The sequence below is a fragment of the Sander lucioperca genome, chromosome 5 (assembly GCF_008315115.2).
Source record: "Sander lucioperca isolate FBNREF2018 chromosome 5, SLUC_FBN_1.2, whole genome shotgun sequence".
NCBI classification, from domain to species: domain Eukaryota; kingdom Metazoa; phylum Chordata; class Actinopteri; order Perciformes; family Percidae; genus Sander; species Sander lucioperca.
In genome coordinates, this window is record NC_050177.1 from 19,667,664 (window position 1) to 19,681,175 (window position 13,512).

At 41.1% G+C, this 13,512-nt stretch overlaps 1 protein-coding gene across 12 annotated transcripts in view; it reads right to left on the bottom strand.

Moving 5' to 3' along the window:
- Window positions 1-13,512, bottom strand: part of tenm4 (teneurin transmembrane protein 4) — a 196,252-nt gene that overhangs the window by 73,772 nt on the left and 108,968 nt on the right. For 7 of the 12 annotated variants that reach the window (XM_036001173.1, XM_036001170.1, XM_036001169.1 and 4 more), the window contains 5 exons: window positions 10,333-10,434; window positions 9,430-9,624; window positions 7,690-7,890; window positions 3,578-3,763; window positions 1,206-1,232 (listed from right to left, as the gene is read on the bottom strand). In XM_036001173.1, the coding sequence (XP_035857066.1) occupies window positions 1,206-1,232; window positions 3,578-3,763; window positions 7,690-7,890; window positions 9,430-9,624; window positions 10,333-10,434 (711 nt within the window). The remainder of the gene's footprint in view (window positions 1-1,205; window positions 1,233-3,577; window positions 3,764-7,689; window positions 7,891-9,429; window positions 9,625-10,332; window positions 10,435-13,512) is intronic. The other 5 variants (XM_036001178.1, XM_036001174.1, XM_036001171.1 and 2 more) reach the window with 1 other exon arrangement.

A 13,512-nucleotide genomic window follows, 5' to 3' on the forward strand; every position in this document is an offset into this window, starting at 1 on the left:
GGAAGAACATTTATTTATTTACAATACATTATTCATTCACAAAGAAAATTGGTGTCCTTAAAGATTGGATTTTTCCTCATTTTTTTAATTAAGGCATTAAGATCAATTTCCAAAAGATGATTTTTTTTTTTAGTCAACTTTAGCATGGGTATGAATACTTATGAGCAGCACTGTATATATATATATATATATATATATATATATATATATATATATATATATATAGTCCAAGAACGAATCATGGCAAGTGCTCCTTTGAATTTATGTAAAAAAAGAAATGAAAGAAAATAGTAACTAACATGGGGATAAATTGTGGAGCATTTAAAAATGGTAAGAAAAAGAAATTATCCTGTCTCAATTTTCTTCTCGTTACCCTGAAGAAAGGGACCCACAGTTGAAGGCTAATGCCATTACAAAGTGTCTTGCCTCCTAGACACGTTTGGACATTAGCCGTCCTTTATTGAGCAAATGGACAAAACAACTCTGGTTTAGACCAGTGGAGACAGATGATTAGTAAGCTCCGAATGTTTATCACAAGGATAAATAAAGATCCGTTCTCTGCTGGCCCCAGTTCAACTTAATTGGCAGCCCTTTCAGAGATGAGCCCCTGCTGAGCCCTGCCTGAAACAGCTCCAAACTTGAGGCTGCACGTGTCCAAAGGACTCCTCTGGCAGCCACGCTCATGCCAGGTGGTCCATTACCAAGGACACAGCGAGAGTGAGCGAGGGTGCTGGAGGCAGAAAGGCAGGGTTGCTGCAGAGCCTCCACCCCCTGCTTGCCCTGCACCAACCAGACCATGAACTCTTTTAATTAGAGAGGATGCGGCCTCAGCACCTATCAGGCCCTGCTCACAGCTGCGCACTCATCCATAATGCATGGCACAGGTTATGAAGCCCTTTTTTCTCTCTCCTTTTGAGAAAGCGAGGCCGCACACAAACCAAATATTCAACACGTATAGAAAGCAGCACAACTTGACTCGCCAGGTGTGAAAGTGCTAAGTGGAGATTATTTACTGTGTGACAATATGGCAAAAAGTTGATGGGAGGTGGGGATCTTTAGAATGAGTTGTTTGGGGCGACAAGAGGTGCATAGTGTTTGCATATGTCAATGTAGGGGAAGAGCATGGTGTGTGTGCATGATTTGTTAATGCTGGCTGGAGTTACAATGGGAGGAGGGCAAAATAGAAGGAAGGAGGAATGCCATACCTTTCACTACCTTATCCAGATAGTGAGCTTGGGAGATAAAAGACAGGACATATAAAGGAGGTTTGAACAGTGCCACTTCCATGACAAGACAGCAAGGCAAGGTGTTAGTTTACATTACAAAAGGTAAATAAAAAAAGGAAAAGTGCAGGCATGAAGCAAAATCATGCATTACAAGCAACACAACAAATACAATCCAACACAAAGGGAGAGGGATGGAGATGAAAAAAAAAGACAGGGGGGTTGTGGAACACAGAGAAAGAGAACGAGAGAGAGAAATAAAGAAAGAGTGAAAGAGAGGTTAAAAAAAGGGATATGTTCAGAAAGAACATTTGAATCTGTCCCCATTTATCAACTGCCGGGATCGGCAGAATATCTCAGGGGAGTATTTCAAAAGCAGCGTGATTGATGCACATATTACCACCTTTAAATCTCTCAAGCAATATCCTACAGGAGGTCAGGATGTTCAACAAAAAGCACTTTTAATCTTGAAACAGCTCTACAGACGATGAGGTCAACAGAGGCTTCGGCAATGACGGGGGGCTGAATTGGACCTCCTGTGCTCCACAGCATGGGGCTTGGGGCCAAACGCAGAGCGTCTCAATAATGAAAATTGATTTAAATTGAGATCTTTGGCTTCTTAATGCATGACACTGAGGAAGATTCTTGTCGAGGGAGTGTGGATCTCAATATGGCACTTATAAAAGGCCCATCAATAATGTAAGGCGGGCATATAAAACATTCACAGGCTGAGTCAAGGCTCTGTACTCAAGCAGCTCTGTTCTAAAGATATGCACGAGAATACTGTGAGAAAGATTATCTTCATCTATTTGAATATGTAATATAAGACTACTCAACTTTTGTCCCATGTCCCCAGTGACTTATATGTGTGGGAGTTTCTGTTTCATTTCTGTCCAGTGAAATGCTGTGGCAGAGGGGGAAGAGATATCCATTGTTTTCTGGCTTCCTCTCTGATGCTTGACTGGTCGGGTCATAGAATGATAATGAGTGAGCTACTATGTTAGCTGGCAACTGTCAACAAAGCAGTGGCTGGGTAGCTTAACTCCGATGAATGCATCACATGTTATGATTGCCACATATTTAGCATGCAAATGCATTAACTGATGACCACAACATTCAAATAAATGTGGAGTCAAAAATGTTTCCCTCTGAAATATAGTGGAGTAGAAGTATGACGAAAGAAATGTATTTGAAATACTCAAGTGAAGTACCAATATCTCACAACTGTACTTAATTATACTACTTGAGTAAATGCATTCTGTTACTTTCCACCAACAAAACAAAGAAATAAAAAGGAAATAGAAAAAATGATAGAGGTGAAGAGAAGAGAATTGATGCAAAACAGGTAAAGAATGATAAAGTTGAAGTCTTGCAAAGCAGGCATCCCATAGCATGGGCTGTGGATGGTCTCATCTGATGTTCAAAGGAGGTTAGACATCAAATATCATGAAGCTAAGTACATTAAAACACTTGTCTTAATGACCTCAAGTTACACATTAACAATGAAACTGTCAGACTTCAGAACATCCACCAACATAACTCAGAAATATCTTCCAGTGGGCATTCCCAACAGAGACAGGGAACAAACAGGTCAACTACTGCTTACTTCTGATTACAGCTTGGCTACGTCTGTTGTTGCTAATATTTACCTATTACTGCAGTCACTACTTCCAACCTCTCCAGGAATTAAAACATTGCATATTGAAAGTATAATTTCAATATAAAGTGTGTTGTACACTTCTCAAATTTTAGTCAGCTCATTCTGTCTCTTAACTACTTTCTCTGTAAGGGATTTTAACAAAATAAATAAAAAGAGCCAACTATATCAACCCTTGAACCACTGCTGGCATACTCTGCAAAACACAGAACACTTAATGACTCAGTCAAAACTTTTTTTTTAGGTTTAAGTGAGCCAAGGTTTCCAGAAAGCTCTGACATTCAGTCAAGGTCCTGAAAACGTCTGCAAGCGTTAACAGAAGATGAACAAAGTTTTTGAGCTAAAAGTGGTGGTTGACCTGCGCACAATGACTCACGTGTCACCATTTGAAATTAATAGTAAATTTGAAGGGAGAAAAGAAAGCGATGAGGAAAAGGATGAGCAAAATGAAAGGACACCTTAGCACATTCCCACATTAAAATGCATGAAGGCAAGCCTCAGATCCTTGAGTAAACCTGTTCATGCTTTACCGAGTTGCACAAATTCAATTAAGCATGCTTTCCTCTCTCTTCTCCAAATGGACCCTTCCCCTCACACCCAGCGCTTCATACACTCGCAGACAGACAGACAACCTACGCCTTTGTTGGCCTTACACACACACACACACACACAAAGTCAAATCCTCTTCTCATCCTACCAATAGTGCAGTGTTCTCCGTTCCAACCGGGACTGCATTCACATTTGCCGTCCCTGCAAGTGCCATGTTCGTTGCAGCGAGGGTGACACGCCCTCTGGTCACACCCAGTGCCCATCCAGCCGTCGTCACAGCGGCAGGTGCCCGACACACAAATGCCATGGCCACCACAGTCCGCTGCACAAATCTCTGTGGGAGACAGGGGCATAGAAAAAGACAAAAAAAGAGAGTGGGGGAAGACAGACAGAAAGGAAGGAGGGGGGGGGGGGGGGAAATGGGATGGAAATGGGATGGAAAGGGAAAAGAAGGCGTTGATGGGACAAGGCAACAAGGGGTGAAGAAAAGACAAATCCAGAAGTTATTGTCAAGGAAAGGCAGCCACGCTCCACTACCTTGTCTGATGGCAGCTGAAAAGAAATTCCTGCACCTCATAAGGGGCCAATCCTTTTTGACAATACAAATCTAATAAGTCCATTATAAAGAAAAGACATGGAATGTGGAGGCCTAAGCAGACTTATTATTGCCCTTGCCTCTTCTCCTTTTTGTAAATTCACCTCTTTCTGACAAAAAAGGGGGTAAAGAGGAGATCCACAGCTGGAACTTCTTGTAGCAATGACAACGACATCAGCACCATTATTTGGATTAAACTATTAAAGTTACTATATATCCTCTGTTATACATGCTGTGTTCATAGCTTTGCCACATTAAACAAAACAACAAACTTTGTTCCTTAATTGTCACATACACACAGTGTAGTGAAATTCTATTACTGCATTTAACCCATCCTAAGTAGGCTATTAGGAGCAGTGGACAGCTACACATACAGCGTCCGGGGAGCAACTTGGGGTTCAGTGTCTTGCTCAGGGACACTTTGACATGTGGCCAGAGGGAGCCTGGGATTGATCCGCCAACCTTGTCATTGTGGGGCAACTATTTTACCTCCAGGCAACAAGCCACAACATGGGCAACAGGCAGGAAGTAAGGCTCCACAAATGTATTCAAGGCATTTTATGTCAATATGCTGTTTTTATTTATTTATTTAGGTTCAGTACACCAGAGGAGGAAGTGCATTCACAGTATGAAGGAGACTGAAAGACAGAGCCACAGTAAAGCTCGGCTGGAGCTTTTGTGTGGCAGCTGAAAGACCTCTGTGACACATTACCCACGTCTCATGAACTCCAGGGAGAGTATGACAAGACGAAAGCTCAAAGAAATTAAACACTGACAGATTTATTATGAAACTCATTGAAATGTTAACCTCTTTATTAACTATTATGTAAAAAAAAAAAAAAAGAAAGGGGCTTAGCAGTACTGTATGGGCAATGAGGAACAATAGCCATGTATTCCTGGATTGTTAACCGAGCCAATTCAAATATGACTACAGGGGGGGAGGCCAAACTGGAGGTAGAAATCTTTTAATAAGTCAATTACTGTCTTTACAGTGCCTATTTTGTCATTGCTACAAATTACATTTGAGTGGTATTTTCAGCCACAAACCATAACATGACATTACCATTTCAAAAAGCTTTTTTTCTTTTCTTTTTTTTAAATCACTCTCCCCAGCACTTTGTTGCAAATGCTAATTTTACATCTGACTTTTAATTTAGAGGCACAGTATGCTAGCAGCATTTAAATCAGCGCCCCCTATGACTGCTAAAACATACACAACAACAAACATCATTACACACACGCAAACATAGAAAATCAGATTAGGATTCAGGTACAGAGGTTTGCTTGTCAGTCATTTTATATAATAATTATTCATTGTGGAATCATGCCTTCTAAGACAATATTAACACATTTAAATAGGAGGTGCTAATTAACACAATGAACATCTTGAGTGATCTCATTAGCGCATGAGTTGAAAAAAAAAAAAAGAAGAAGCAAAAACTGACCCTACCAGTTCCTTTCTCAGAATGGTTAGAACACATAATGGTCAGAGAAAACAGACTCAAACTGACTGGGAGACAACTCAAACTCGGTCACTCGGAACAAAGGAGAAACCTTTAACATGGGAAAGATGCAATTATAGCCTGCGGGCAAACCCTCATTATCCGTGGCCAGAGGAGTCCACAGTGAGAAATACCCCATCCCCCTGATGGCCGTTACCATTTGCACTAAAGGGCCGTGTAAACAAACTTTCCTCTGGGTGAGAGAATGGCAAAAATGACATAAAAACACACATATTAAAGGACATAAAACCTCAGGCATTGTTTTATGGCTTGTAACAACATTACTACCAGCTGTGGACACCCAGGTTGTACTGTTCCAAAGCCACATGAGAAAATGAGTTTGTGACTGAAGTATTGGGGAGGGGGGATTAAAGAATCTTGAACGACTTATTGAAAGCTTTCCATCTTTTGCTTCCCCCAGTCTCCAAGGTTACAGGCTGCTAGCTGAACTACCCCACCACCAAGCTTAGTGTTGTATTAGAGCACAGAAAGCTCTACGATGACCAGGATAAAGGCGGATAAAGAGCCAACTCGTCATCATTTACAGAGCTCTTTCTCTACGAGGCAAACTCAGACTAACTGCCCATTTCCCTCCAAATCCCTGGGACTACCTAATAGGTCATTGTGTCTGCTTGGAATATAAAGGGATTTGTGGATCCAAGAGACTGCCGGACTAAAACTCTCATTATCAGAAATATTTGTGAGAATACAAATGATGTCTAAATGAAAGCAGCTGAAGGCTGCAGCTGTCACTGCCTATCCAAAGCGTAAATCTGCCAGAGAATAACCGTAAAACATGAATACAGTCTCATATGATCATTTATATGTGGGGGAGGGGAATTGCTTTCATCTGCATCTGCCAACACTGCAAGTAAGTGATGTTAGATACCTACATATGATAGCTCTTTAACAATCCACCACTGAGGCTACATCTACACTGCTGCCTTTTCATTTTTAAGTGGCGTTTTGAGACAAAAACGATCTCCGTCCACACAAGAGTTTTAGCTCCAGTAGCAGAACTAATCTCCGTTCATATTAACACGTGCACATGGATGAACGTCCTTTTTAAACCAAAACAAAGTAGTGTAGATGTAGCTCGAGTTCTCTGAGGGTTTTCAGCAAAATACTCCATTGGTGAATGTGAGCAGGCAGGCGGCTGGCTGTCACAGCTAAACATAAATTGAATATCCTTGCCTCAAAAAGGTAAATTCTAGGTGTAAAACTGTATCTTATGCTCAGCCTATTCTTGACTACCAAGAGAAGACATTCCCCATGGACAAAATGAACACAATGGGAACATTCCTCCGGAGCAGAAAAAGCTATCATCAGCTGTGAGCCTTGTGCCAACGTGAAGAAAGCCAGAACTCAAGAAAGAGCATTAACATGCATTAGATCATTCCCCTGACAATACCCCTGCTATGCGTGTTTCCCTCTTTACTCTGGCTGCCAGCTAACCGTGTGGAGCTTGAGGATGAAGCCATTCGTAAAAGAAGTCAATTTAGAGCAAAATCAACCAGAGTTTGATTGCTAGCTGTGGACCTCCAACTGACGATGTGAATAATTGAGGCGTTCATGTGGGCCATTTTATTTCAACATAATCACAAATGTTTACTTCTGTGAGGGGCGTGGCAATTATCAAAGTTATGTTGAATCAAGCAGTGAAATAAATTCTGACAAAAAGGCAAGGATTTTATCCCAGATATAGTGACAGAGATGTCAAGGTTAATACACGTCGCTGTTTATTGTCAGTTGTGGGGTATTAAAATAAAAATGTAAATATTGAAGCTTACTAAATTACTGTATACAAGATACTGTTAAAAAAAAAAAGTAGTTGAGGATCGATACATGTAAGAATTACACAAGAGAGAAGTGTATAACTACAAATATGGATACGACTGAGGTTTCACTAGCTGTGATAAAACTTTACTTCATAATTAAATTATGTTTTGTTTTTATATAATGCTTTTTGTACATTAATAAATACATAAGATGATGACCTAAATGCTGGAAACAGCAAAGAAACTGCAACATTTTTTTTTTATTTAACGTTGTGAATGCATTGACTTTTTTTTTTGCTTCTACTTGGTAATCAAAGCTACATCAGCATTGATCTGTGAAAGGAAATTCTGCCAATGTTTACTCTCGTCTGAGGGAAGCACTCACCTGTAGAGCAGTCATGGCCCGTCCAGTTGGGATCGCAGCTGCAGGTTCCCGTGTCTGCCAGGAAGGCTCCGTGTCCAGAGCACTGGTCCATGCAGGAGGCCCTGGGGCTCTCGCATCCAGGCCCACCCCACCCCACAAAGCAGTGGCATTCTCCCTGGACACACACCCCTCGGCCTGAGCATGTCGGATCCAAGCAGTCCACTAAAAGGGTTCCAAAGAGACAGCGTCAGACACACCAGTCACCTGCTGTTTCCCTCTTTCAGAGGCAACCTGGCGTCTCTATTTGAGCCTGAGTAGAATGACAACTGCAGTGGGCCGCAGCTCAGCTGCAGCTGCCTTAGTGCAAGTACAATGAATGTACAAAAAGGAACACAGAAAACGATGCATGGCAGCATACTTTCTCTAAAACCCGAGACAAGATTTACAGTCAAACTAATTAAATCACACTGAGGCTTATGGTACCAAACTAGGAGTACTGCCCACGCTCCTGCTGGCACGGTCCTATTAACTCATAATGGAAACTCCTCCTGAAGAGGGAAGGTGCCTTAATAGAAGCATATTTCTCGAAAATGAAAGCCATGATGATGAAAAACAAAACCCACATTACCAGAATGTAAAGGAGAAAACGGGTAAGTAAGGAAAATTCTTTTAGGCATCCTCAACACTAGTTTACAGACTATTTGAAGATCGCTGTGACTGAGGAAGCCTTGCCCTGGCTTCCCTCTGCTGCATCTTTTTTTGTGCACTGCATCAGTGTACACAGTACACAGTGTATCAGTTCAATTGGTATGCACATATCAAACTAATAGCTGCTTCTATAGCATCCCTTCCCTTGACATATTATTAAATGAATGCTCACTTTGTAAGGCACAGGAGTTGTGGGAGCATACAATCAAAAATAAGAACATTCTTAATACCAGACAATATCTGCATGGTACACGCAGATGGCAAATGGGCCCCAAGCAGGAGCAATGTCTAGCCACTGAGAGCGGCAGGCCGCGCCATGGCAGCTCCCCTTAACCATGACATAAATGGGTATAAAGGCCGTCATAGTAAGACAAACAGGATCTCTCGCCTCTTAGCAGATGGTTTGGGCACAAGGCACAAAGATCAGAGGCTAACTGACAAGAAACTCTCTCCTGGCAATTAATCATTGCGGCTGAAGGTCGCACGGAAGAAAGGTAAAAATGTTAAAGGGCCCTCGTCCACATTCCCCCTCCACTCCTTATGGCTTACACTCCACCTAAAATAGAATGGGGGCCTACGGATGTCACAAACCCCCATTTATCAAACTCCCAGGGCCATTTTTCATCTTGAAATGAGAGCCTTCAAGAGCTGGCAAACACAATGGCTCCTTCAATCTTATCTGGTCAAGCCTTATCCAGCATCGTGAATGTGGAGTTCCTAATGGATTAACATCAGACTTTGTGTCTGAATTTCAGGCAGTAAATGGACTGTTTCGATTACCGCAATGCCTTATATCCATGATTTATACAGGAAAAGTCACCTAGGATGCATATTGGTAAGTGTTATGGCTGTAACGATCTTCATAAAGGATGTCCTGCCTTTATATTACTGGATAGACTGTTAAATAAGCCATACCCACTTAATAGCCGTTCCCATTATGGGGATTGCATTAAAATATCTAGCACTAACAAGCTATGATGGTGGTTACAACAGCCATATTATGTAGGAATTTATACATTTAGGATACATTACCGTCGCTTATCAAATAATCACCTTCTTCACAGTTTTCCCCTTTGTAGCCTGGGTTGCAGATACAGGTTCCCACGATGCAGGTCCCGTGGCTACTGCATGTGATGTCAATGCACTGGTTGGTGGGAATGTCACACTCGGAGCCCTTCCAGCCGCTGTGACACATGCAGCGACCTTTAAGGTATTGACCATTCCCACTGCATAGCACTGGACAGGCAGCTTTGAAAAGAGCAGACAGCATACAACCATTTGAATGGACCCCTCCAACCATAGCTTCAAAGAATAGTAAGTATGTGCTAAAGCCTCGATCTGACAATGAGCTTCTGACCAAAATGTTAAAAGGTTTCCTTTCCCCGTGCGCAACATGCAGCACACATTACTGCACTTTGGCATCCAGTGCAGATGTGACCCAATTCTAACAAAAACCAACAACACATATCTTATAGCAACACAATGGCTGTTGTGCAGCTGTTGAAAAAAATTGTTGAATAAAAAGTGTAAAATGTGGTGCCAATCAACACATGAATAACACATGGCAGCACGTGCAAAGATGCAACTAAAACAAACTGCTATCATTCTAAGTTGTTAATTTGGTGGAAAATGAACACAGCCTTGGTGTCATTAATTGAAATAATGATTCAATACCAGCCCTATAATCTAAAGCCCTCTTCTCTATACAGCTATTCAAGAGTTCTTTTACGTGCAACACAATACGCCATTAGGAAAGATAGACGTTAAAATGAATCGTCTGCAGGAGAACTGCCTAATTTAATAAGAAAGATCTGAAGTACAATAAAAATTAATTGTAAGATTGTAATGGCTTTGTTCTGGTCACGCAGTGAATATAATTCGGTCGGCACCCTTAAAACGTTATGTATGAATGATGTAGATCAATAAAGACATTATTATGCTATGGGAGTGACTTACCTCGCCCACAGTCTGGTCCTTTGAATCCTAAAAAGCAGTGGCATGTTCCAGCAACACAGTCCCCGTTTCCAAAGCAGTTACTGGGACAGTCATCAATGGAATCTGCAAGACAGCAATCAGGAGCTTTTCTGAGTAATGTGGTTTGAAAAAACAACTTTCCTCCCACTCATTTTCTTTGGCTTGATTATTATGCCTTTGCTAATGACAGTAATAAGCACAGGCTCCAATCCTGTCAACATTTCTATTTCACTGCAAAACATGTTTGAGTGTTAACAGATTAGAGCTTACACCCTGCCTGTGTGACACGCACGTCTCGAAAACGCGTGCATGCTAGAAATAAGACCGACGCCTATTTTTCCCGTGACACGCAAGCGTGTTAGAAGCGCTTCCAAGCAAAATAGAATAGGAAAAGATGTTTATATGTAATTTTGACACTAATACATATTAATAAATGACATGTTGATGTTTGAAAGTATCTAGGTTTTGATATAAATGCAGATATAAATGTAATTAAAAAAAATAAATAAATTTTCGAAATATTCTGTAGCCTATTTTGCCGTCAATACTGCCGAAGTTGTCTTTGCTGTAATCAAATCAGTCTATATTTATGTTAAACATGACATTTCATTTTATCAATGGGAAACATACATGTGTACAGACAAGGCTAGCAGCAGCAGCGGCGTCAGACATGTTTCTGGTGTGTAAAGACAGAAAAATCCACGCAGCCGCCACGCAGCTGACACACAACAGAAACGCCATGCTCACGCCACGCAGGCAGTGTGTAACCGGCCTTACTAATATTTCACCCGAATGGTAGAATTCACTAAAAGAGTAAACACCTTCTGATCACCTGGGCTTCAACCAAAACTCATAAAGCCAATACATTCTCAGAATTTCCAGATGCACTGGATGCAACAAGTAACACGCATCATTTGACAAACCCAATTTGATGCTTTGATGGCACACTGAAACCAGGCGATCTGAAGACTGGAACCTGTCTTTCCCCACTGCCATGGGTAATGGTCGGATTTTCAGTCTGCTTTAGGTATTGGTAGAGACAATGAGCAGGCCAGGCAGACTGCTTTGTGCTCCTGTTTCCTTTTTTATCTGTTTCTAAGTGTACTTTAACGGGATATTTTTCAAGTTTTTATTGCTCAAGTGGTTTTTGAGACTCGACGTACAGCACATTAACCGTACTGGGGACTCTTTCAAAAAGCAGCTAAAAACCCATCTGTTCAGACAGGCATTAATACACAACACGTACATTTTTGTCTGGTGTTTTCTCTTTGCTTTGTTGCTTGACTCTATTGGATTTTATTTTGTTTTGTTGTATTGTTTGAAGGTGCAGCACTTTGTGACTGGTGTCTGTGAAAGGAGCTATATAAATAAACTTTGCTTGCTTGCTGCATGCAAATAACTTGTAGTCTTGTGGAGAGAACCATCTGGAAGGGTTTTGACACTGAACTTGCCATTCAAAAGACCCCTTTCTTTGTCCATTTCTGCTCCAGGAGGTTTGTTTCTGCTAGCCATCCACAACGTCACTGCTGCATCGCTTCCTGAGTTCCCAAACTATAGTGTGTAGCATATGTCCTTTTGTGGGCCATTGACATACGCTGTTTTTTAATGTGTTCTTTTATTATATTATCAATCGGGTCTTTGAAAACAACTTGTCCACCAGTTTTGTATAAAAAAATGTTTTTTAACTGAAGGAAAACGATAAAAATTTAACGGAATATAAAAAATGTATCTTGGCACCTTTTCTAAATGTAGTTGGCCTCCAATCAAATAGTGTGATTTTATCCCAGACCCCAGCCATTCACTCTGATCAAAAAGCACTTTCCACACACTCACTGGTGCTTCACCATATGCACAGAACAGGCACTGTTAAGACACAATGCTGTATTGTCTTTTAGCATGTCTTCGGAAACAAAAAAAAATTACTATGCAACCGCTAGAACTGCAAAAATAGTGGAACATTCAAATTAAACATAGAAATGATTTTTGTTCTGTGTCCAGCTTTTAAGCCATTACAATAAATATTTTAAAAGCTTAAAGGGGAACTATGCAGTTTTTTAGCTTAATTTACCTTAACTGAACAGCACACATACGCCCATTCAGGGCAATGGAGTTTTTCATACTATTGTCATGGCTGAGCCGGCAAAATAGAAGCAGAAAGCTAGGAAAGCATTGTCGGAGGAACAGAGAAAGAGGAAACGGCAGACTGACTGAGCGAGGAGTCAGACACGAGTAAACATAGGACCTGCCAAATATCTATTCTGAAGCTGTAGGGGGAGCTCTATAGAGAAACCTGCCAGCAAAAAGCGAGAAAACAGCGAAGAAATGGCCAAAACTGCATAGCACCCCTTTAAGCTTTCCCTTCCGTCCCCTCTTTATCTTTCATGCTCTTAGAATATCATATGCTAAAAAACGTAACGAATTAACAAGTCCCCCCTCCCCTTTTTCTACAAACACTTGCATGGAAATACATGTTTTCTATAAAAAGAATCCAATACAATTCCAACGGAAGTTATACTGTATTTAGCATTATGTTGTTTACATATTGTATTGCCTCCTATTGATGGTGATTAGTGGCTTTATTACTGTATCTTTCTGTGTTTGACAGCGTTTTTGTGTGATGCAAACAATCAGCACAACACTCTCCATCATTTTCTTTATCCATCCCTCTAATTAAATTTAAAAAAAGGCAAAATAATTATTTCTACTACTGTGTAATGACACTTTTATTAGAAATAAGATTGACCAGTGAGGCGCTTGACAGCAGCAAAATTCTGAAACATGATACTCACTGAATTAAGCCTGAAATGGTGTTGAAAAATATTCAGTCTTGTCCATTGCTATCAGGCAACAGAGGCTCTGAGGCAAAACTTACTGAACAAAGAATCTCTTGTGCTCCCCAAAAGGGCTAGAAATGTGAGCCATGGATTCAGCTTGCCTTTACTCTGGAGAGTCAATCAGCACTGAGGATGCAAGGCAAGACATAGAGAAAAGACAAAGAGACAGAGCGAGAGGGGGGAAAGAGATAGAGGCAGACCAGAAATACAGTGAAAAGAGAGAGAGGGAGAGGTAGGGAGTGAACAGAGACATGCTGCTAATGTTTTCTGTGCTGCAGGCTTGATTTGCCATGGAGGGATAGTGAGGGGATGCAGGGGAGACTATCCT